The 25,753-nt window shown below is 47.7% G+C and overlaps 1 protein-coding gene across 7 annotated transcripts in view; it reads left to right on the top strand.

Annotated features, from left to right (window-relative positions):
- The window catches only part of BICDL1 (BICD family like cargo adaptor 1), a 50,158-nt gene extending 25,063 nt beyond the window's left edge, over positions 1-25,095 (top strand). The window contains exons 3-12 of one of the 7 annotated variants that reach the window (XR_003539433.2): positions 6,036-6,152; positions 6,865-6,876; positions 8,228-8,374; positions 9,349-9,528; positions 9,805-10,023; positions 11,173-11,316; positions 14,558-14,688; positions 17,325-17,445; positions 20,874-21,790; positions 23,168-25,095. Coding sequence is in view for 4 of the 7 variants with exons in the window: in XM_027714135.2 (XP_027569936.1) it covers positions 6,036-6,152; positions 6,865-6,876; positions 8,228-8,374; positions 9,349-9,528; positions 9,805-10,023; positions 11,173-11,316; positions 14,558-14,688; positions 17,325-17,445; positions 20,874-21,074 (1,272 nt within the window). In the remaining 3 variants the exon portion in view is untranslated. Of the gene's footprint in view, positions 1-6,035; positions 6,153-6,864; positions 6,877-8,227; positions 8,375-9,348; positions 9,529-9,804; positions 10,024-11,172; positions 11,317-14,557; positions 14,689-17,324; positions 17,446-18,307; positions 18,417-20,873 lie in introns of all 7 variants that reach the window. The other 6 variants (XR_003539434.2, XR_005564593.1, XM_027714135.2 and 3 more) reach the window with 6 other exon arrangements.
- The last annotated feature ends 658 nt before the right edge of the window (positions 25,096-25,753 follow it).

Below are 25,753 nucleotides of genomic sequence, written 5' to 3' on the forward strand. Positions count from 1 at the left end.
CTACTGAGGCTGCCTCACGTACCTTACCTAAATGAAGCAGCAGTCAGAGGGTCAAAGCAGGAAGAACACAAAGGGTGGGCTGACAGGTGCTATGGCAGGTTGCAGAGATGGTTCCTGAGCAGAAAAAGAAACCTCTGTTAGGAAGTAAATCTCACCTGCAAAAACTGAGCAGATATAGCCACTCTGGCTACTGGTATTTAGTCCACCTGCCTGTCTGCTTATAGCTACCACATATACAATAAGTATGTATTGAATAGCACTTGTACAGTGTTAAAAATCCATTTTTTTTTCTAAAAATATCCCGTAGGATCAATGTTAATCGTCTCTGTTGGATATTTACAACCAAAATACCTTGTAAGTGTTGCAGGTTCCTTGAATTCTCATTTTTCCACACACCTTCTTCCCGGCAGTTTGCAGCTCTCACACCGGGACCAAGTGGCTATATACTCTGTGTAGTTAAATCCCCCACACCTGGGCAGTAGCAGAGTGAGGGGTGAGACAAGAAGAGGATGATTTGTACCCACTAGATCGTTTGGCTGGGATGGGGGCAGTGCTGGCCAGCACTCCCCAGCTCCAGTGTCCTGCGCTGCACTGGGGGGAAGTGGGAAAAGGGCCTCTGGAAAACCCTTAGCCAGGCCCACCCTCCTCCTCCTTCAACCATGGTGCTCACGGGGCTGTTTCTCACACTTTTTACCTCAGCTGTCACTGCCAGACAGTGTTTTGTCCTTTCCTAAGTGCATTTCTTCCAGAGGCAGTGGATGACAAGCTCAGCCGTGCCCTGAGTGGGGCTGTGGTGGAACCAGCTGTGTCCACCATGGGGCCGCCCCGGCCTCCCCTCAGAGGGTCCCTCAGCCCCACCGACAGCGCCTGGGCACCAGGGCCCAATAAATTCCCCTCCTCGCCTCAGCAAAAGGCGTATTTAATAATTGTCATTAAAATACTTGCTTGCCACACACCCTTCACAGCTTTACTGATGATATCAGCCACAAAAAAAAAAAATCTCCTCACACCAAAAAGGGAAGCGGCACCGCCACAACGCCGCCAGGGTGGGCAATAAACACCCTCAGTACAGCTCCATCCTCGTCTCTCACCCTTTTAAACAAAAAAAAAATTCCCCCCTAGTAATCCAGCCCCTGGCAATAGCCAGTCTGAGCTTTGCCTTTTACTTTTCCAGTCACTGTTTTAAATTCAAATTCCTCTAATGGTAAGTGATTTCCTTTTCTTTAACTCAACCCTTGAGGAGGGGGAGTGAGAGCAGCTGGGTGGGTTCTGGCCAGCCCACCACATTTTCCAGTCCTCTTCTCCACACTTAATGGAGGAGGTGCCTTGACACAGGGAATCCCTCTGGGCACATAAATCAGCAAATACAAGCTGAAGCCCTCAAAAGGTGATGAATGCAAGCACCACTATTACGTAAGAACTTTCCTGGATAGATTAATGCTTTGAATAATAATTTAAAGTTGACTTGAATTAAAAACTTTGGTAAAAGTCTCTCAAAGAATTCCCAAACTGAGCAACCCCCGGGTGTGCAAAATATTGATGGTGGCTTATGGTGCCATCCTAACAAATTTTTTTGAAAGTATTATTCTAAAGTGAGATTTTTGTTGTTTCCTCCTTTCCTTGTGTTTCAATAGCCAAATATATTTTCTTTCCAGAGAAGAGCTGGGAATCCAGGAACCTGCAGCCAGGGGAGGCAGCAATTAGTGGTTTGAAGTGTTAATGGGACCACAGTGGGAACGGGGAGTCCCTTGAACTCAGCTATTAGCAAATTAATAAAAGGAATAACACGATCTCCTGAGTGTTATAAATTTAGCACTAATTAGGACTTCTCTGTCTTAGTTATTTTAGGCAAGAAAATCTTCAATATCCTTTGTTAAATCTGAATCATCTTGTTTGTAGAAGTAAATCATATGGAAACATTGGTTTCTTTACCCATCTACAGTCTATAAAGCTTTTGCCATTCTCTCTTTCTTTCTGACTTATAGCTAGATATTTTGCATAGAGTTAGTTTAATTTATCAAATTTTCTCCTAAAAGAGTATTTTATTTGAATGAGACTAATCTACAGGTCATTAATTTCTCACAGTCCATCCCAAGTGTTTCAAAGATCCCCACTTCACAGGAGTGTCAGTGATCCAATTCATTTATATTTATTTTATTTATTTATTGCTTATATATTCCAGATGTTAAACCTCATGGAGTTATTGTAACTGGCAAGCCATCTTTCTCTGCCAAAGATCTACACAGTTTTGTGTATTTTAGCACTGGGGAATTAATCATGAGAGAAACTTAATCAGGTTTGCAATGATAAAAAGCCCTTAATTAGAGCAGAAGCCAAAACGTCCTCTTGCTCTTCCTTTCTTCTTACACTGCCCAAATCTCATTGAAACTTTGCCTGAAGTCCAGAAAACAAATCTCACAGTTGATTGAATATTTCTAATTGTGAATTGATGTCTATGCTTTTGCAGATATGTTTCAAACCCTGCCTGCTGGCTGTGTTGGTTAATTTGCCCATACCCAGGAAATTAATTCTTTTTTAACTACAGAGCAAAGCTGTGATGTTGGGCAATACATGTCTGCTTTCTGCAAAGAATATTACTTGTCTCTAGCAAGATCAATGCATCACTAAATGATTGGCATAACCACAGAAGATTTAGCTTTTAATATTTAGGAAACACTGATGGGGGAAGAGAAAGCCCAACAGACTGGCTGAGGCAGGCTTCCATTTAACAAAAACCATAGCTTATTTGAGCCATGAAGAACAAGTGTAGATGGAAGGTTATATCTTAATTGGTGTCACTAAGGGAAAGAGTATGTTAGAAGTAATCAGTAGTGAGCTCCTGGTTTAAAACACACGTGTAACACGTGCACATGTACAGCACTGTGGAGAACTGAATTAGAAGCTGTATGAAAATACACCATAAAGCCTGAAAAACATTGGACACTGTCAAGGTGGCTTTCCATAAAATAGTGCAAATTGATGTTAAAATCTCTGGTTTATAATCAGTTAGAAAGGGTAGTTTGGCAGCAGTGTTAATAACCTCTGAAACAAAAGTAGCATGACAAGGGGGATTCCATGAGCAGAACTCAGCTCAGAAGGCTTTGTCTCATGTCTATGAAAAATCAAATCTGTGCAAAAATGGTATCAGCCATTTCCCTGTCTAGGAGAACTGGATGAAGACCTCTCCTCATCCTCCTGTGGAGGGAAACACATTTCTGTTTACTTCTGCTGAACACTTGGTCAGAGAGTGTTGTCTGCACTGTGTATGAGGCTAAAGAAAGTGTTAATTTTACTGTTCTCTACTGCATGAGGTAGGATGTGAATGGTGTGTACTGAGGTGACATTGGAACATTCCATCTGCCATAGGGACCTAAATACTAACCATAACTGAGTCCTTTCTTCCCTCTATGTGGGTTATAACTGCGGGAATAAGATGTGTGCGTGTGTAAGCTGAGCAGCATGTAGATGAATTTCAGATGATGATTTAATGCTGGTGAATACAAATCTTATAGTCCTGCATGCAGTCTGGTACTGGAGAGGACCTTTGAGGTCAATTCATTTCCCTTCTGTCATAGGCAGCCCTCTAAAAGAAACTACATGATAAAGTGATACAGCCCCATCACAAAATTAATTTTTTTCCACCATTTCTACTACTGTAAGAGTGCAGGAAGAAGAATCCTCCTGCAGCTCCTTGGAAATGTGGAAATCTTCCTATTCCCAGCCTTAATATACTCTTATTCAGTTTATTCACATAATTCTTTCCTGCCAAAATTGTGCTTCTGCTTAAATAGCGCTTCTCCCTTCTGTGTGCTCATCCGTGATGTATTTATAGGGAGTCCTCTCTCAGCATTCACTGCATGAGATAAAACAAGCCATCCTTTTTTTAGTTTCCTTTCGTATAACAGACTTTCCACAATCTGAATCATCCTTGCAGCTCATCCCTTCACCTGCTGCAGTCTGAGCATGGGGAGCAGAACCAGCAAGAGCAGCTATCTATTGTCTTACCGGGGATTTTTACAGTGCCATTAATAGTCCCTTGTTTCTTACTGCTGTACTGTGCATTTACACTCTCTGTGTGTAGAATTGTTCAAGCATATCAATTATGTTATACCGTGAACCATCGAATTCTGGTGTGTCATCTCCACTGGTGCCACTTGTGCTCCTTGGGAGTGTGGTCAGCATCTTGCAGGCAAAATCCTTGGGTACTTTTCAGCTGGTGCTTTTTCATCCTTGATAGCTCCTGCAGAGTGTTTCAGCATGAAGATGTTTCAGCAGTCATTACAAAAGCAAGTGAATCATTCAAGAAAAGCACAATCCATCCATCTTCTTTAGTGTCATCAATTAATAGCTGCTCAGGATGCTTTGAAACCTATAGCTGCCTAAGGGAAGAAAAATAACCAACCCCTTCCCATAGTGCTGTGCTATCGTTATATTTTGAGTACCTTGCCAGTGCAAAGAAGCTTTATTTAATAAGTGAGGTGAGGGCAATATGCAAAGGGCTTTGATGTGAGGCTTTAAAAAAGGGTAAAAGACCAGTTATGCCAATCCAGGATAAGAAGGGAACTAAAAAACAATTGGTAGACAAGAATATTTCTTATTATTGGAAACCATTTCTCATTCCAGAAGCCAGTGGTCAGAGCCTGGCTGATTTTGGTGGACACGCTTCTGTCTGCTGCTGCCCCTCCAAGCAAGCAGCATTGGGGCAACCACACTTTCCTCCACCTGATGGAGCTGGAACAGCCTTTTACCTCATGCTTCTGATTTGAAATATTTTGCTGCAGACTGTGCAAAATAAGGGACCATTTTTAGAAAGGGGTAGTGTTGCCTTTGTGGGCAGCTCAGGCTGGGTCTGTGTGCTCATTCCTCAAGTCACAGGGTGCTAGAGCAAAGCCATTGCACCCTTTGGTGGGGCTGCTCCTTGGGAACTCTGTCCCAGAGTCAAATCCTGACCCACGTTTGCCAGACATAAGGATACACTCCCAAACCCGCCCACAGCTGCTCACCCCCCTCCCTCCCTCCCATCTCACCTCCCTGTCTGAGACATTATGGCTGCTGATGGCTTTTGCCACTGGACACACAGCTCTGTCTGTACAGGACATCAGTGCCACCTGTACAGGATGTCCGAGCAGGATGGCAGTGCCACCTCTTGAGGGGAATCAATTCACTTCCAGCTAATGTGCCAGAGGTGGAGGTCTGTGCCTAAGTGTAATGGAGCCTGATGGAGGCTAATTAAATAGAAAACCATCCATTCGTGCTGTCTCATTAGGGATTTGTCATAAAAACCTTATGTTCTCTTACAAGCCTAAACAAGTGTGTTCCCCATGTAAAAATCAGCCATAAAGCTCTCTGGAGAGTAGTTAACATGTCTAAGCTGTCATTTATAAGGGCTGTCTGCAGCCTGGATCCTGCAGGTGGGAATGGCCTTTCCAGTGTCCTCAAACCACCCTGCATAAGTGGGGCATCCCTCCTTCAACATGGGAAAGAGGGACAAGCCCAGCCATCCTGCACTGGCAGTCATGTGGAGCGGATGTTTCTCCATCTGGCCCTGACGGGAGCTGGGAATCAGAGGCAAAGAGCACTTGTTATTCTAGAGCTGTGCCAAAGATGTTCAGAGGTTAAGAAAGTATAAGTCTAATAGTAGTATTTCCTGGGAGCTGTGGAGACTGGCTCCCCTCACCGTTGTAAGTGGCCTCGTCTCCTCCTCAACCTCAACTAGGCTACTGTTTTTGAGGAAAACTGATTATCCTGTAGGACATGGGAATCATCATGTTATTTTTGCAGCGGAAGGAAGTTAAGGGCTGTGTCCCCTTGGCTGCCCCAAGGGAAAAATCAGCATGGTCTAAATGGCAGCTCTCCTCAACGTCTGTCCAGGATGAGCTTTTCACTCACCCAAACAGTGCAGGATCCAGAGTTTCTGCCAAAACTAGGACTTCTGCAGAAGTCATACGAGGGCAGGTCTCCTGTGCAGGAGGAGATAACTGCTTTGGGTCTGTGCGACGACCCTTGGGGTAACGCCAGCTGGTGTCTCCTTGCAGGCATCGGAGGTGGAGCGGCAGCTCTCACTGCAGGTCCACACCCTCCGGGAGGACTTTCGGGAGAAGAACTCCTCCAGCAGCCAACACATCGTGCGGCTGGAGAGCCTCCAGGCCGAGGTGAGTCACCTGCGCTCGGCCGAGGTGAGTCACCTGCGCTCGCCCAGCTCCTTCAAAAGGCAGCCAGGGCTGTTTTCACCTGTGTAATGACCCTCCCTGAACTGAGTAAACAGAACCTGCTGTTGGAGCAAACAGAGGGGTGGCAGCAGTGGGGCAAAGGACTCCTCCAGCAGGAATTTTTGCTGCAGCCCAGGGATGCCTGGGCTGGCTCAGGCCAGCTTCCAGTGCTGCCTTGGCCACAGCATGCCCGGAAAATGAATGGATGAGAAGGATCTTCCAGGAGCTAAACCACGGCTGTGCTCCTGCAGGGCTGCTGCCCAGTTCGGGTTAAACTCTGGGGCACGGTGGGAAGGACTGCAAGGGGGTTTTTTTATCCTGTTCCTCATGCTTGCAAAGAAAGCAGCAATCCTCTCCTGCCTCTGAGCCACGCACTTGGGAAAGCAAGGAGCCCCTGCCTGTTTTAACTTTGGTACATTAGCAGGAATGATACAACCTTCCTTCCTCTTCCCTTCCCTGATGAGGTGTCACTGGGAACCATGTAGGCAGGAACTACACAGGTAGATGTCCAACTCTACTGCCCAGCCAGTTCTTTTATTTAAAGGCCGTCTGGAAAAGCTTTTCCTAAAATCTCTCAATTTGTTCTTTTCTCCCACTCCCACCTGCTCCTTGCTGGTCCCTCGCCTTTTCTTCCCCTCCCCTTGGTGTGGAGCAGCAGGTCCTTGAAGTAAGTACGGAGGCTTGGAAGGGTTTGCCTGCGTGTACATCGCTGTTACCATGCATGCCTGTCACTGTGCATGCCCACCTTGCCTCCTCACCTCCTTCCTGTTTTGCTTTCCAAATCCCATTCTCCCCATGTCCTTCCCATGGCCCAGGGCTCCGTTATACAGTTATTCACACTGTGTTCATTACTGGTTTGCCTGCCAAATACAAACTCTCGCTACAACCTCTGTATTAAACCTCTTATTTTTCTTTCTCCAACCCTCTCAAATCATGATGGTGGTGGGCAGAGACATCTCAGAAGCCATTAGTCACCTAAGAGCAGTTTCCAATACCTCCAGCAGCCTTTACCCTACGGAAATAGCAAGTCAACACACTTGGCTAACTTTCCTTTCTGCAGCCAAATCTTTCCAGCAACCTGGAAAGCAGCAAAGAGACAAGGTCCTAAAAAGGCCAAGAAAACAATGGGAAGTTGCTGAATTTGTCTACGGTCCATGGGTTGAAAGGAGGCCATAGGGACTATTTAGAGTTATACTGGGCTGGTGGATGGCTGGCATGCCAGTCCCCAGAGATCCTGTGTGTACTAATCTGGGAAAAGGCTCCTTCTTCTTGGTTAAACAAGAAGTGACCTTGGCTAGTGCTGATTCATCCTGTGCACTGTTCCCAGCTAACTGAGTCACGGAGGGTTTGTTTGGCACACTGTCCCTCCGCCTGAAATCACTGCCCTTGACAATTAAAAGAAATGAACCAATTTTAAAAGCAACTGATCGCTGGGAGGCTAAAAATAAGCATGGCACAGAAAGGAGTCTTCACAAGGAAAAAGACAGAAAAATCCCTGATGAGGACCTGATGAACACACAGCAATTAAGAACAGCTATGAGCAGTACTGTGGCACAGCCCTGTGGGGAGCAGGATCCCACAGGCTCACCCTGGATCCTGCTGGCTCACCCTGTGGTCTTCAGCACCCATACAGGAGAACATGCCACCATGCTCAGTTAGGGACTAGCCAGGAAAAGTAACTAGTTTTGCCCAGTCTTGCAAATGTTAAGGTAGAAGGGGTGGGCAGGGCTGGTCTCTGTTTAATCCTTTTGGACATTTCTACCTGCTCCCTGACCTGCCAGTGCCCATCCAGCCCTTTTAGAGCTGCCTTTGCAGCCTGGAGAAGGAGGAGTTTCCTTCCAGAGCCTTCCTAAGCTTTAAACCACACCCACAAAGTTTCTCTCATACAGGTACAGAATACTTATGCACATACTTTGGCTTTTTTTTGCTGTTCCATTTCTCTCTCCGGAATGCGATTTCCCTCCTCTCTGCTTCCTGCAAAGTGTGGGGTTCTGACACTGCCTCTCTTTCCTCTGCAGATCAAAATGCTGACGGACAGGAAGCGGGAGCTGGAGCATCGCCTTAGTGCCATGATGGAGGAGAACGACCTGCTTCAGGGAACCGTGGAGGAGCTGCAGGACCGAGTGCTCATCCTGGAGAGACAAAGCCATGACAAGGACCTGCAGGTGAGGAGGCAGCAGTGAGGCAGGGAAGGGATGGGGAAATGCAGTAAAAGACACGTTTTGGGGCAAAATTGGCCAGGAAGATAATCAAGAACTGAGAGTCAAAACAACTCATAAATCCATAGAATAAAATGCCTCATGGCAGCAAGTAAGGTCCCAGGTGTTCCCTGGGATCTGGGAACAGATAACAGGAGCCTCAGTGACAGCAAAGAGCAGCTTAGGAGGGAGATCTGAGCAAGGGAGTGGGACAGGGTGCTGCGGAAATTAGGTAAATATCAAAAGAAGCAGAGAATTTTGGTTGTAGTTCATTTTAGTTAACTTTCTAATAGTAGAATTGGCTTCAGAAAGGGCTTCTTTAGACACTGCTGTCCCAGAGGGCAGTCACTGGCCTCATGGCTCTCACTGCTCAGACAGTTTCCTGTGCTGTTCATAGCCATGTGTCACCAAACCACCCCCCAGAGAACCACCTGGCACCTCTGGGGCTTATGGCATCTTGAGAGAGAGCAAGATTTTTCCATTTTGCTGCCATGGGTTGACAACCCCTGAATCCCCAGGTCTGCAAAACAGCCCTGAAATATTTTTCCTTTTTTTTAACATGTATTTGTATTTGTGCATATATTTTTTAAAAATCTGTCTGTATCACTTTCTTTTTGGATTCATTTCCTACTGTGTTGTTTTCAGCAAACTGTTTTACCTGAGTCCTAACTTCTTCACAATGTTTCTCATTTTAGTGCTGATTAACTTGCTATTTTTATCTTTCAGGATATTCTGGAGTCTAAACAATGTCTAATGACATTTGGAGATTATTAAGCTCCAATAAATAGCAACACCAGCCAAGAGTACTTTTCTCCTGGCTGGAAACCCTGCTTTGTGTCACTCATTTCTCCCTCCCAGCTCCTTCAGAAACCAAGAGATTCATCCAGTCCTTATCACCTCCACTAATACTTTTTTTCCCATACCTTGATTTTCTTCACAAGCTGCACCAAAGCCAGATGGAGCTCCAGGAGGTGCGTCTGTCCTATCGGCAGCTGCAGGGGAAGGTAGAGGAGCTCAGTGAGGAGAGAAGCCTCCAAAACCTCAACACAACCAGCACATCCCTCCTATCTGAGATAGAGCAGAGCATGGAGGCAGAGGAGCTGGAACAAGAACGAGAGCAGGTATTTGCCCTCCAGCCCCTGGGAAAGCCCACAGGCCTCTGTGACCAGCCCCTGAGGGAAAGGGAGTTTATTGCATTTGATCTGGGTTTGGAAAGGGCCAGAAAATTGGGAACAACACTCTTTTGACCATATGAAGCCAAACCTCTGCATCCATTTCAAAACCAACAGAGCAAGCTAGACAGATATTTGTGAGGTTCAGCAAACACATGCTTCACTTTACCACGGAAGGAGGATTTCCATGGCCTTGGTGTCCCAGCCTCTTGTCTCTTGTTTCAGCTGAGGCTGCAGCTCTGGGAGGCCTATTGCCAAGTGAGGTATCTCTGCTCCCACCTCAGAGGGAACGACAGCGCGGACTCCGCCGTCTCCACAGACTCCTCCATGGACGAGTCTTCAGAAACCTCATCAGCCAAAGACGTCCCAGCCGGGAGCCTTCGGGCAGCTCTCAGTGAGCTCAAAAGACTGATACAGAATGTGCTGGATGGGGCAGACTCCACGGTAAGTTGGTGGCACAGAGACACCTTGGCTTGTGCATGTCCCGGGCCCAGGTGACAGAGCTTGCTGCAGGTTCTGCTGGATCTTGAAGTTCCCAGTCTCCAAGAAAACCTCTGTGGCCCACAGAGATGGGCTGTCACAGTGCACAGCCTGCTCCATGTGTCTCAAATGGTCAGACAAGAGCCAAGCACGTGGGGTTTCAGCCCTGCAATGGTCAGACCACCTAAAGTTCCAAGCTCATGCAATAAGTTTCAAGCTCATGCAACCGTCGTTGGCCTGGGAGTCATTCTGGAAAATTAATAAACGTAGGCTTACTTTGAGATTTTCAGTAAGTTAGAGTTTCAACGTGGAAATACTGCAGATTGCCTTATACATCACAGTTCAGTTATTTCTCTTAGGGTTTTCCTAACCTTGCTTTATTAGCAATAGCATCACAAAAGCATCATAACCCCTATGTGGGTAGGTTCTGTCCCTGCGAATTGTCACTGGGTATGAGTGTCGTGGCAAGAGCTGCCAGACGGGTGAAAGGTTTTGCTGGCACAAGATGATGTCTGTGGGATATTGTCCCCAGGCTGCTGAGCAGGAGGGGAGGACCACTCAGCATCCACAGGAGTGCAGAATTACAAAAAACACCTCACTTTTCACAATGGCTCAAATCAGGCCTGTTCCCATCCCCCACAAGCTGGTTGCATTGCCAGGATGACTTATTTGAGATGCCATGGTGAGGAACACAGTGCAGACCCTGCAGCTGCAGACCTGCATGGGAGTACTCACCCTCCTCGTTTAAGGACCCATAACAGCTGCAAGAAGGCTGAGTATAGAGATGAAGTTGTATTTGTTAAATAAAATGTGGAAAGTCCTGCAAAAGGTCCACAGACACAGAGATTGTAGCCATATGTTACCAAGCAGGTCTCTGTACATTTGGTTTGTGTTAAGCTCTGCATGCTCTTTGTATCATATGTAGAAGCACTACCACTGGCTGAGCATGTTTCTGCTGTGGAGGTATCCGGGAAAAACCCTGAAACTCTACCGAGGTCACATTCACATTTCCTTCTTCCTTGTTTAGTACCTCCATCCCAAACCGGTATCAAATTAATGCAATTGCCTTTTTTAAAGTGAAATCTGAGCAAGAGATTTCTCTCCCGCTCTCAGAGCTCTCGACGAAGCGACGACGACACGTTAGAGGAACAGATCAGGAGAACAAGTGAGGATTCACGAGCCCTGAGGGAATTAATGGAGGGAGAACGGGGGAAACTGAGGCAGAGTTTGGAGGAGCTGCAGCGACTGCACAGCCAGGTTAGCAATCCCCACACTTTACATGTGGTCTTGTAACACCAGTGTTCATCCTCCAAGACATGCCTTCCATCGAAGAGATCAACATGATAAATAACCCAGGAGGATTTAGGCCAAAACCACTTATGGCTGGATGAGGGAGACATTGTTAAACCCAGTGTAGAGGATTTATGCATTTAGAAGGAGAGTTTTTGACAGGTTGTCTGGGATCCATCCCAGGCATTGTCTCAAACAGCCAAACTTCCTTTAAACCTTTCTCCCAGTCCACTTTTCAGCCAATCTGTGTTGCTTAAGTTCATCTCAGCAGAAGACCCCAAAGTACAAGTCTGCTTGATATGGGGTACTAGAAACCCAAAGGCTTCCAGTCTGACCCAAATTGCTTGCACTAATCCCTTGTGAAAGACATATACATCCCCTGGATGGATATAACAATGCTCCTCTGCTGTGCATGAAGCAGGGTTTGACCCCTTCCATAGCAGCATCACAAAACCCTCAGAAATGCACACCCAGAGAATCCTAATCATGGCCAGCCTGTCACCCCAGGGCCAACAGGGCAAAGGCAATCTCAACAGCAACAAATGATCCAGCCCTGAAACCAACTCCACACCCAAGGCACAGAATCCCACTGCAACCGCACTGACCGTAGCACCACCCATGTCTGAGGTCCTGTGCCAAGAGCAGTAAATGGAGAGAGGCACCCAAAGAGATGCTCTGCAATCCCTGTTTCTGTGGGTCAAGACTCCAAATGCTGGAAGGGATCCAGAGGCTGCAGCAGTAGCATCCTTTGGTGAAGGTGCTTGTGCAGCGCCAACTGCACTGGAGCAGGGAATGGGATTAACACTGGTCTTGGCAGTGGTGCTGTATTGCCCTTTTGATGTAACCCTGTAGAGAATAAATAGGAAAACATCCCTGTTCAGAAAGTCAGCACAAGTCTGACAGCCTTGTGTAGGGCTGTGGGGGCTCCCACCACGGGACTGAAAAGAGTGAGAGCATCATTAAATACCCCAGCAGTGATGGCTGCCTGTGTGTGGGGGTGGGAAATGGTCCTGCTGACAGAGCAGCTGGTCAGAGGCAGAGTGGAGAAGGGGAGCAGCCCTGGAGCCCATCCTTCTCGGAGGACTGCTCCTCGCAGCGATGTGGCCACCACAAGAGACAATACTGGGGGTCCAAACTTCTGCCCCAGTGAGACATGAGCCCAGACACTTCTCTGGCTGTGCTGCCATGGTCCTGTGCATCACCCCCAGGTCCCCCTTGCCCTTAAACACACCTGAGACAGAGGACACAAGGGCTTGATGACTGCAACCTGGCTCTGCTGACCAAGACCTTTCGAGGCTCTTTCACACGTTTTGAGTGACCACCTGTACACCACCCTGTGTGTCTGGAGCAGCACCTCACACACGAGGCCTTGACAGGACACTAGGAGGGAGCAGCACGTGGTTGTTTTTTGCTGTGACTGATCGTCCCAAACTCCCAAGCCAAGAAGGACCAGAAGACCTGGCCTGGATCGCAAATCTGGAACCCTGTCTCTGCTTTTAGGGGTCTCTGACTACCAGAGCTCTGAATATTTAGTGAACAAAGCGAAAACTGCACCTCTATTTTCTTCTTACACCTCTATGTGATATGAAGAAAGATGGGGCATAGCTACCAGTGTAGCAGACATTGCTCTTGGAGAAATCCTCCAGCCTCTCACAGCAAGCACACATCTCCCACAGCTTTTGCCTGTAACCCATCCTTGCACTTGCTCCCCGTTAATAATTATTCTCACCTTCCACCGAAGAGGCAACATCATCTTCTGTTCAGGTGCTAAAGAAAATCAATGCACATGGAAATCTGGTCCAACCTGGGGGAGCAGTGCTCTGCTGCCTCCTCATTCCTCTGTGCTGTCACTGGTATTGATACAAAGGGAAACTCCTCCTAAATGGCTTTTGGATCCGTAGCACCACACACATTCATTGCTCCTGCTTGAGAGCAAGGTGAGCTGGTGGGGATGGGAGTCACCCCTGCCTCTGTCTACACTGGGAAATGGTTTCACATCTTCTCCCTGTCAGTCTTCTCCCTCAGTGGCATCCCATTCTTACCTGAAGCACAGATAAAACTAGTTAAAATCCCAAAACATTCCCCAAACACTGTGTTTTGGGCCTCTTGATCCTCTGTCCCCTGGGAATTCTGCAGAAGTGCTCAGCACCTTTCACATTGCCCCACTACTGCTCTCTGCCCCATCGCTGCCCTGAGGCGCACCCCACGGGGGGCTGTGGGAGGGCAGGGCTCAGGAACAGCTCCCCAATTCCCTGGCAGCCCCGGGACACCATGGGGAGTCTCTGCACACAGACAGGGTGTGTTCACACCCTCCTCCGCCCCGCCCAGCCACACCGCCCTAACGGCAGATCCTCCCACGCCCTGGATGTGATGAGCCCTTTTTGACTGTCTGCCCTCTATTTAAAGATTTCTTTGAAGATTCAAGCACTACTGAGCTGCATTTAGAGACAGGAGGTGGGTCAAACGCTGGAAGGGTTTCCAGGTGATGGAGTAGTGTAACAGAGCATGTGTGTGCCCTAGACAAAAGAAATTAAACGTGTATGAAATATTGCAAAGCTCTGCTAATGCGATCCTTGCATGATTTCACACCCTATTAACTCACTCTGCACAGGACCAAAACGATAGATCATTTCTCAGACTATTTAAGACTCCACACATATTTTAAAGTCTAATTAAAATTGTAAGATGTGTCAGTAACACCTTCCATGGCATGAAAGGGAATTTTCATATCCTTTGTCTACAGCTTCATTCTACAGGAGACATAATGGCCCCTTCAAAAAATCTTATTTGCTGCTACATTATGTTAGCAATAATTTAACCCTGGAAAGATCAGAATTACAACAGGCAGGCTCAGAGGATGCATTCACAAGACAAACTGCTTGGAGAGGGGCAATATTTTAGTGCTGATGCCATAGTGACAGCAAAGTCACAGATGGGTCCTGCTCTGTTTTCAGTGCTGTTTCTGCATGTTACTGAGGCTTAGTGACCATCTCACTCAGACCAGCACTGCCACCATCCCAGGGAAAGCCAGCACACTTTATGAGGTGTTGCACCAGCACTAACAGCCCCCTCCCAGCAGACACAGCTTCTCCTACAAGCAGGGGAGCTCAGCCTCCAGGTTGGCCCATGTGGGGTTTTTTTCCACACACACAGTCGTGGTGAATTTGCCTGAGCAGCCCTGGGTTTCACACCTTCCTTCTGCCCACAGGTCACGCTGCTGAGTGTGGAAATGACGACGCTGAAGGAGGAGCGGGACCGGCTGCGAGGAGCTGCCGAAGACAAGGAGACAAGCGAACGGCTCCTGCAGGCCATCAGGGACCGGGACGAGGCCATTGCCAAGTAAGTGGCATGAACAGCCAAGGCCAGGCTGGGTCAGCAGTTACAGAGTGCCTTGGCAGGAGATGCCTCTGGGGTGGATTTGTCTACCCTCTGCAAATCTGAGTAGCTGTTACAGTGTGATGGAGCGAGTCTCGGTTTCACTGGACTTGGGAAATGCTGCCAGGAGCTTGGGAACAGGGCAGGAGATGCGGATTTCCAGAGCTGCCCCATGGCAGGATTGGGGACATTAAAGAGGATGCTGTGAAGCATGTTTTTGCCATCCCTAGTGCTGGCATGAGTCACTGCAAGGAGGAGAGGACTTCAGGGAACCAAATGGTCTGCCCTATTTGTCGTATTTGAATTCTTTTGCTCTTCCAGACACACCCTGCTTTCCTGCCCATCCCCATTACAGCCCTGCTTGGGCTTCTTCCCTAAACCATTTCATTTCTCTGGTCACTCGCTCTCCTTTCCTGTTCCAGGATCTTTCTTACATCTCCAGTCCTGTAATTCTCTGTTTCTCCTTTTGGGATTCTCCCACTGGTTTGGCTCTTTATTTTCCCCATCCTCCTTGCACACCTGTGCAGTTCTGCTCCCCTGTACCCTATGCCCCCCTTCCCCAGCTCTGTCCTTGGGCCTGCCAAAATGCCCTGAGCACTCTTTGCCCCGAGGAGAGGGGCAGAAACATTCACACCTCTGTGCTCCAGCTAGAAAGGATATATGTGGTAATCTCTTCAATAAGCAGATGAACCAGGACACCACAAGTCCATCTTCTTAGGGAAACTCAAGCCCCGGGCAAGAGGAGAAGCACAGGAGCATTGCAGCTCTGAAGGTGCAGGAGCTAAATCAGCCTGCACCATCCCTTCACCTTTCTTAAGTGACCTGATCATCCCTGCTGCTCTTGCCCAGGTAGCTGGCTACCGAATTCCCATCGCTGTCCCCTGTAACACCTCCATCTGTTGGCAAGGATCAGGAGCATCCCAGCTGTCTGCCAGGCGCAGAGAGAGGTGGTTCTGACATTTCCAGTGCGTGTGGGTTGCGGGCTGTGCTGTGGCTATGGCAACACGCTGCCATCAATCCCCTGGTAATATCCAGCCAGCAAGGGGGAGCTCGGCAGCAAAAGCCTGTCTAAGGTGCTCAAACCAGAGCCGGGAGTGGAAGGGCACAGTTTCTCCAATCCACTAATGACCCTGCTGGCACAAAGCACCAATATTTACGGCTCACTGTCGTGCAGCACAGGAGCCCAGGAACGGGGACGAGAGGAGTGTGCAGGGGGGAGTGGCGGGTGATTAATGAGCAGAAAGTGGCAGCAAGTGAAAGCAGACAAGAGCGACTTGTTGCTGGAAATGAAAACATCCCTCCCAGACCGAGTGGGCTGTTCCCAGGCACTGAACCTCCTGGGAGGCTCGTGATATGCTTCCCACCTCACACCTCAAGGGTTAAGTTGCTTTTGTTGAACCCATCCCCCAAAAAATCCCTGACTCTGAACAGAAATAAAATCACTGCCCGAGGCAGACATCTGGCGTGGAAAATTTTTGCTTGAAGCTGAAGTTTGGCAACATGGGAAGCAATAGGAAAACAGGATCCTATAATAGGAAGTGTTAAGCAACCAGTACCTGGAATATAAACACAAGTTCTCAAATTGCTCTTCTGCAGGGGGAGCACAAGGGAGCTATTAGGAGGGGAGGAATTAGCTACAGTTAATAAGATGTAATTATTTCTCTCGAAAATGTTTGCAAGGAAAGATGGTTCCCAGCAAGTCATGTTGCAGCTTCCCATCACACAGCAGTTAATTGAAAACTTAAGCTTTGTGCTCACCTGTTGTGCTCCCAGTATGGTGAGCAGCATTTCCTGGCTTGGGCAGCTTACTCCATCCTGAAGGATAATTCCTTTCCACTGGCAGCTGGAACATCTCAGCCACTGAGCACTCAGGGCCCTTTGGGCAACCTTGTCCATGGTCTTACAGGCCCAGAGGCCATCAAATGCCTGGAAAGAAATGCAGCAGTGGTGTTCCCAACCCCACTGAAATTGGGATCTCTCCTTAAAGCATAACATTTAATTCAAACAGTTTTAACAGTTTGTCATTCTTTAAAAGCATTTGCTGTGATAAGCTCTCATTCCTTTCTTCCTTCAGTCCAAGTACCAAGTAAAAGCACAATTGTACTCTTTAAAGGTTTTGTCTGTTTGTTTGATATTTCAATTTATTGATCAAGTGATTAGACACAGGTCATTTGATTTTTAGCACATACTGTTCTTTTCTATGCATTAGTAAACAGAAGAAAAGGAAAGAATATTTATATATAGATTTTACCATGTTTTAGATCTCTACTTTACTGGCAGGTCGTGCACATTATCCAGGCACAATATTACCTTACACAGCAGTGCATCTGATTTTCTTTTTGTATTCTTCATTGTGTGCTTACCAGAAATCTGCTGGTTTTATAGTAATGATGTCAACAGCTCTGTCCCACTCTTCAAATTAATAGATTGTCCAGAATAGAATGGAGATGAACAGTTTAGGAAGCGAGGACTTGCCAATGAAAGAAATTGTTGACTTCTCCTCAAGGATATTTTTAACTCTTGCTTTAAAAAAAAAAAAAAAAAAAAAAAAAAAAAGAAAAAAGAGAAGTCACATGCCCCAATTTCTGTGATCCCCACAGGAAGAACGCGGTGGAGGTGGAGCTGAGCAAGTGCAAGATCGACATGATGTCCCTCAACAGCCAACTGCTGGATGCCATCCAGCAGAAGGTGAACCTCTCGCAGCAGCTGGAGGCCTGGCAGGTGAGCAGCCCCGGCCCCACAGGGCAGGGTCTGGGTGGCACGTGGTCCCAGAGGCACCTTTGGGTGACTGTCCCCCCTCCCTGTGGGTTTGCTGCGTTCTCAGCCCGTAGATTGGGGGGTTTGGTTTCGGCTCTGCAGGAGCCAGTGGTGCAGTGGGACTCAGGGGGCTGAGCTGCCCTCCCTGCTCCAAGGTGTTCAGCTGAGAGCTGTTCATGATACAGGAACACTCATTTAAACAGACTGTGTCTCATGGCTGCAAGCAGAATGGGGAACGTGCACATGGCAGAGTAACCTGCTGTGCCCCTGGAGGGGAGGGGTCCGTGCAGGAGGTGTCCCCAGCAGGTACAGCCTTGGGGATGTGTGGACACAGCATGTCCATGCATTTCCACAAAGGACCAGAAAGGTGGGAGGGTGGGAGACAGAGGGGTTGTTATGACTGTTGCTGCACTGTTTTCATCAACTCAGAAGATCCATCAAGACGGAGAAGCTAAAATCCCAGCTCTCCACCAAGGTAAAAAAACCAAACCCATGGCAGTCCCACAGCTGCCCTGGAGATGCTCTGCTTGGGGTCAGTGGGGAAAACCCTCATCAAGGCAGAGAGCCCTTGAGAGCAGGCAAAGCTGTCTCCTCCCAGAACCAGCACTGAGGGAGGGCTACTTTAACACCAAATAAAGCAGAATCAAAAGGTCTGTGCCATTTAGAGTGATTTGTTGCAGACCGTGCAAGACCCCAACTCTGCTAAAAACCAGCCTGACCAGTAGAAACCTTTCCCGTACAACCTCGCTCCTGTCTCAACTCCACTGTGTTTTCGTTTCTCTCTTTTTTTTTTTCTCTTCTTTTCTTTTCTTTCTCCTGCTTACAGTTTGCTTCCTCAGGGCTTTTTACTATCTGGCTCCTTTGGTTTCTGATCTAGTGGCCTTTCTCAGTTCCTGTACCAACAGCTTTAGTCGTACACCCCTCCTGCCTTTGAGGTGAGCTCCCCACACCCTCGCCATCCCCTTGCCTGCTCCATCTGCTGCCACCATCACCCACATCCTTCTCTGCCCTCACCGTCATCTGGCAAGAGGGGCCAGTGGGGGATCTCCATTACCCACAATATTCTGCACACACACCCCCCACCCCAGCACCAGGCCAGGGCACGAGGGGTAGAATCCCCTTGTCACCATGGCAAGGCTTTACCTGGTCACCACGGGAAAAGCCAGGCTGAGGTGCACATGTTATTAACCCTCTGTATCCACTTATCAAGGATCTGGAAAACTTCCTGAAATAGAGACTGGCATAGGAGCTGTCTGGATCCAAGTTCTGCTTCAGTTTGGATGGGTGGTATTTGAGACCTACTTAGTACACTTAGTATTTAGTGCTAGAGTAAACCCAGCTTAGGGTTTAACAACAGGTCCTACTGCAGCAATACAACAACCCCAGAGCTGCTCCCACCAGCTCTGAGGTGAGGCCCAGGCCCACTAGCACAGCAGTAAGTTGTCTCCAACTTACTGACCTAAAGCATTATTACACAGCAGCAAAATAGTTTCCAACACCTAATGTCCCCAGAACAGCAGCTCAACCACAGAGGCACAAAACAAGTCAGGTGATTTATGTATTCTGGGGGCTGCTTTCCAAAGGTGAATGTTTCTGATAAAACAGAATAAGAGTCTCTGCTTTAGCTGGGCATAAGTAAAAGCTTTAATCTGATAGCATTTTGTTCTTGCACCCTTCTAGTCTGCATTTTACCAAGGACTCTCAACAAGATTACTCTGTTCTGTAAACACATAATCATACTGGCTATAAAATAGGACACAAGCAAAAAACCTCCACAGCCAAGTGCTGTGCTCTCTGATTCACACATCTGACAGACAGGGGCCCAAACACAGTGGACTCTCAATAGTGCATACTGTATTTTTATATATATATATAATATTTTTTGTGTATATATATAAAAAATATATATAAATCATACTCACCCTTTGTCGTGTGCTTGATCAAGGACACAGATCTGCCATGCAGGAGCCTGGGTACCTACTTCATTTACTAGAAGAGGTGCCTTCAAAATCCCAGTGCCATACATTTTCACATGGCAGCTTCAGCTCTGGAAACCTGTTTCATTTTAATACTGATGTTTACCTTAACCTCTTCAACTCTCCCTCTGCCTTTCCTCTCTCCAGCCCTGCTCTTAAAAGATCCAAAGCTTCCCCAGTCTGTAGCTCTGCACCCTCCTGCTCCTCCAGGGAAAGTCTCCATAATAAATTCAGGTCCAGGTCATGGCTATTGATCCTTTTCCCTGCAGAAAATGCTGCAACAAGAGATTAAACATCGTTCAAGTTTCCACTTCTACTTGGCTGATTTGATTCCACAGAGCACCTGGGTCACCTGCTGGGCAATGGCAGCACCTTCCCTTCTGTCCTGGTGCTTCCCTGACAGGCTGCCTTGCATGAGGTGCCAAATGAACAGCACTTCCACCACTACAGCCCATCCAGACAATCCTTGTTCTCACCAGATAGTGCCTTCAGTCCTAATCAGGGACCAAGCTGCTGGAGAACATTTGATTCCTCCTGCAGGGCTAGTTTGTGGACACACATTTTCACTAAGCTGCAGTTTAAACATACAGTTAGAGCAGAAGTAACGGATTTGAAGGTTTAAAATCTGTAGAATTGATAGCCATGTTTTCAAGGAACACGGCAGCTCACCGTTACTGGCAACAGAACTGGCTAATTATTTTGTGTAGAGTAATTCCATTGTGCTGCAAACATGGACAAAAACAGAGAATTTCTGGTACATCTCAAAAGCCCCAGTTCATGCCGAGCTGCCAGTCAGATTGCTTCCACTGCTCTGCTCTGGGGGAAGGAGCAGATTTAAGGGATGAGCTCAGTTCTCTTTGGTAAGTCTGGTGCAAAGCCCACGTGGGGTCTGGACGGCCCCCACACCTTCCCCAGCCCCTCAGCACCTTCCCCGAAGAAGCCCCACTAACGTGGCTGTGCTGGCAGCTCTGCCACACCTGCCTGCTCCCCACGGTGCACACACAGGCCTGCTCAGCACAGACGTCCTTCCTTCTTCCAGCATCTGCTTTCAGCTGCATTTGTTCTTTTTATTTATTTCTCCCCCCAAAGGGGACATCTACAAGCTGCAGACAGCAGAGGAACATAGTTCAGGGGTGTCACAGGGTCCCAAGCAGGCTCAGTGCTCCTGGGTGAGAGCACCTGAGTGATTTATCCCTCAGAACTGTGTGATTTATCTTCCTGGCTCACTGAAAAGCCTCACGGCAGCAAGCACAGCTGAGCCTGCTGTCGGGTGGGGGCTCAGACCTGTCCCCACTCTTGTCATCCCTGCTCCATCTCATCACTGCACGTTTCATACCCATTTCAGCCGCATCCCAGCGCGAGCTCCCCTGGAGCATCAGCTGCCACTAACACCCCTCTCCTCTCCCTCTGCTGCAGGATGACATGCACAGGGTCATTGACCAGCAGCTGATGGACAAACACCCGAAGGAATGGAGCCAGCTTGCTTATTCCTTCTCCAGTGGCTCCGGAGCCAAGCGGAGTGCCAGACCCTCCCCCGCGTTCAGGCCGGAGCAGCAGGGGGACGAGCCCGTCGGGGCGGAAGGAAACCGTCTCTTTTCCTTTTTCAAGAAAAATTGATTTGAAAAAGAGAAAACTCTCCAACAGTTCCTGCTTCAAGATGGGGAGTGGGGCAGCTGCCCAGCTTGCTGATGGACCCAAGTCTGATCCACTGAGTAAAAAAGAAGGGGGCAAAGGAGTTAACCCTTGAGACTCTGCACTATTTACACCGCACCTGGTCTGAACCAAATGTTTACATGAATTGGAGATTTGCAAATTGACAATGTGATACTAATAGAAAGAAACTTTTCTTATTCTATAAGTGAAGTGATAAACTTCAGGGTATATTTTAGGCGCTTCGGCACAGTCCAGTTTCTGCTGTGAAGAATACTCTGATTGTCTTAAAAGCATTCTCATGCTGGAGAAGGAAATAAGCAGCCCCAAGACAGAGCAGTGCAGGGGATTGAGAACTGCTGTCACAGTGAGCACAGGGGGAAGAAGAGGCTGAATGTAAGAGAAGAGAGGGGAGTCATTTATACCACCCTCCAGTCCTGGCAGCTGTGACATCCTTCATCCATCCCACCAAGACTGGAGTCACTCTGGCCCCAGCACTGCCATGTTTTGACAAATGTAGCTTTCTCTGTGGTGGAAGTTGAGCCCTCACTGCAGATCCTGCCTGGGCACCTGCAGCTCTGCGTGGCTGTTCACCCTCGCTGGGAATCCAGGCTCCTCACAGCTCAGGGCAGGGGGCAGATTGCTGGTGTCACTGTCTTCTCCAGCTCCCTCCTGTTACAGAGGTAAGAGTTGCAGTCTGTAGCTACACAGAATGTTAAGGATTTCTCCCCAAGAGACTGACCATCTACAACAGATTACAGACTGGATTAAAGTTGTGGGTGTTTGGTCCTGGGGCAGCTGCTGTCCCTCTGGTGACCAAAGGTAGTTGAGGAGCTTCAGCAAGTCACACACTTCTCCCCAAAGCCATGCACACCTCCCAAACAGAGAAGAAACCTGTCATTTTAACTGGATAGGTCCCCAAAAACCCAACTAATAATTCACTGAAAGCCTACCCATAATGATGTCAGTGGGTCTTTGACACTGGGTTGGCACTCAATCCTCAGAAAGCACACTGGCATCTGCCTTCACTGAGGCCAAAGGCCATCAGGGTGTCTACAAAACTCTGGAAAGCCTGCAGGTTACTCTGCCCTATGCAGTAACATTGGCTGGGGCCCGGCAGAAAGGAGGAGTACTTGTCCCTGCCTGCAAGTGAGTTACTTCTCAGCCCTTTGGCAAGCAGGGAACCAAACCTCCTACTGATCAAAGATGATCAGAGCCTGCTTTGCACGACTTCATCAACAAGAAGCAACGTGACTTTTTTGGTGTACGCACACAGCAGTGCTGGAAATCCTGCAATACTCAATTAAGGACCTTCCCTCTGCACTGGATAGGCACCTTACAGCTCTTCTCTTTAACACAGTCTACCATCATAAGCCAGTGAGGAATGCCAGGCTCAGTTCAGAGATGTCCTGCTGCTGTCATGCAATTTTCACACATTCTTGCAGTTTATGATACCCACAGGCCCTAAGTTGTCTCCCTGCTGCTTTAAACAGGCCACCACCTACACTGTCCCACAGGAAACAGAGCTGGGTACACCTTCAGCTCTGCCCTGCTCAGCAACTTTGGTGCTAAAACACCATCCTACAGGGAGCTGCTCTCTCTGCTCACTATTTACAGGAACAAGCTTTCTGCTAGAATTAGGTATCAAAAACCTTCTTCTAAGCAGCAGGTAAGAGGCTGGTGGCTTGGGTTTTATTATTATTCAACTTACCTATGGGACAGAACATCCATAATACCTCAGTACAAATATCCTTTCTGCCTACAAAGATTTGAGCATTCCCATATTTTCTTGTTAGCATGAAACTACTGCACTGATATTAAATCATCTTGCACTAAGATAGCTCCATGTACAAGAAGCAGAGTACTCTGAGGTTGGAAGCTATGGTAAAGAGCTGAGTGGTAAGACCCATTTACTTGAAAGCAATGAAACCTGGATTGCAGAGCCTGCTCCAGGAAATACTTGGGCAAAGCCCCACCAATACAGCTTGATGCTTATGGGGAAAGGAATCCGAAGTCTCACAGGCAGGAAAAGAAACTGAACCTTGGCCTCTCCTTTCTAGGCAATGCTCAACTGCTGAGTATCTGCTTGTATCCACTTGTGCAAGCGAGGGAAAGGGATGTAGCACAGTGCCAAGTGCTCTCAGGATGGTGAGTCCTCATCCTCCTGTCTTACCTGTACTGTGACTCTCCACAGGACAAAGACATGAGGCACATGCTCAGCATCTCCTGCTGCCAGGACTGTTACACCCACATGCATTAACGTAACCTTTGATACCTGCAAAAGGAGGGTTCACGGATGCCAGCAATACCTGTGAACAGTTACACCCTGAAAAGGATGCTCTGCTTATTGTGGGAGAGCCACGTGAACATCTCGGTCCTCACAGACCTTGTTTCTGCTGTCAGTTGTCACTTCCCAGGCCCCACCAGCTCTCTCTTCAAGCCACATGCCCAGCAGCTGTGTGGGACTCCACCCTCGTGAGGATGGATGGATGGATGGATGGATGCAATCCAAAGGCAAGGGCCTTAAGTTATCCCATGAAGATGCAGTAATGAGATGAAGAAAGGTGCCTTCTGCTACATGTTTGCTGAGGAAAGCGACTCATTCACTTGCAGGGGTAGGCACAGCACATCTCTTCATTTAAGGAAAATCCTTAATCCCAGTGCAGTTTTATGTATTTAATAAGAGTGATGGAAGAGATTGCAAGAGGAAAGTCAGCGTGTTCCAAGGTGCCAGTTGGGTATGGTTTCTTCAAACTAGCCCCTTAACCCTAAAGACTTAGTTGCACTACTAAACCCAGAAATACAAGAGAACTGGGTGTAATGAACTGGACAACACACCAAAGGAGACCTCCTTGTGCTGAGCTGCTACTCCACAGGAACAGAAACTGCCTTAACATAGCAGCTAGGTTTTGTCGTTCTGTCTTCAAAAACCTCACCCGTGCAGTCCTTCACACTCATTTGTCACGTTGTGTTTTAACAAGGTCCCGACTACTTCACTTCCCACTGTCATCAAAACACTCACCTCCATCCTGTCACAGCCAGGAGCCTGGAATCAGCCTTGCAGTGCTGGTTAGAAGACACTTCACTCGTGGTACTTGATGCTCCCAGGACACACATGGCATAACGGACACATCGGCTCCAGTGGATGAGATGGAGGAAGCGCATTAATCCGGCAGGTACTCAGGATCTCAAAGGAGATTTAAGGCGTGGGATCAGCAGCTCTAAACACAACCCTCAGCCTTGCTTTTGAGATAATGGTAAATAAAGCAGTAGTGCTGCACAGTCACTGTTCAAATATTGCACAGAGAAGAGATGCCTGCTGAGATTAAGGTTACAAAGGACTTTCCCGCAGTTCAGTAACAGGTGACTGTTTGGGCAAACGTTTGTTACGGCAGCCCGAGGGAAAAGGGATCAGTCTCCCCTTCACAAACTCTGTAAGGGAAGCCACTGTAAACAAGGAACAAGTGTAACTGAAAGGCAAGTCACTAGCACTTTATCTTATTACAAACTTAGATCAGCAACTTGCCATCCAGGTGAACAGCAGATCAGCTAATGACAACAGAATAATTTTGCACAGAGAAGCAGGAAGGGAGGCTGCAGGCAGGGCCGATGCACTTGTCCTACTTAGGATGGTAAATTCCAGATTTGCCTCTCCATCAGGCAAACTCTCTACTCCCCACTCAGCTATAAAAAGCAAGATTGTTTGAACCAAAAAGCCAAGAAAGGAAGTGTCTGGGTGCTGCAGCAATGATTCCCTTGGATCGAGAGGGAAAAAGCACACAGCAGGGACAAGCAGAAAGAATGTATCTATAGATATGTACATATACCACAGTGCTGTAATTTTTGTATGTAGCAGTAATGTAAATAAATGTATGGTTTTTATAAGATACATATTACAAAAATCTATAAAGGCATATTTTTAGTAAAAACAATGCTCTACTTCTTTTGTAAATAGTTCTCTTCAGAATAAAACAGATCATTTATAAGATACTGTCTCAGCTCTCACTGCTTACTGTGCTTAGCTGCAAAACAAGCTCATTTTTTGAACTGTCATTTAACACCCAACAGCATCTTTAGTGCTGCATCATCCCAAGAAATTCAGCCACGTAAAGCACTTGTGTGTGTTCAGAAGAGAACGGGCCAGGAGAAAAAAAACCAAAACATCTGAAGCATCTGATTTACCAGAGGAGCTGGTAAATCATCCCACCTTCCAGCCACTTGTGTTGTTTTACTGGCTGTTATATGGAGGCAGATTCAAAGTGTAAGGAGTTTAGACACAACACACAGACAGTGACACACCTCCAGCTTGCACCAGCCACAGTTCAGACCATCCACACGTGCTCAGGATTCCCCTCTCCCTAGTCCTACCAGAAGGGTGCAGATGGAGAAAAGGCACCTTCCCACAGCAGGTTTCCATCACACCTCGCCAGGAGTGAGGCCTTGCCCTGGGCAGCTGCTCGTGCATGGAGGGCAGCAGGGCAAGGAGATGCTGAGGGCAGCACACACAGCCATGGCTGCAGAGTTCCTGCACAGATTAATTAAACACACATTAATTTCCTGGGAAAGTGAGGACAGTCTCCAGATGCTTTTTAATCACCTCAGGGGCTGACCCCTGCTGCCTTGGAGGAGCTTTCAAAGCTCACTCA

The sequence above is a fragment of the Pipra filicauda genome, unplaced genomic scaffold, assembly GCF_003945595.2.
Source record: "Pipra filicauda isolate LSUMZ 115617 unplaced genomic scaffold, ASM394559v2 scaffold33_size4404698_pilon, whole genome shotgun sequence".
Lineage (NCBI taxonomy): Eukaryota > Metazoa > Chordata > Aves > Passeriformes > Pipridae > Pipra > Pipra filicauda.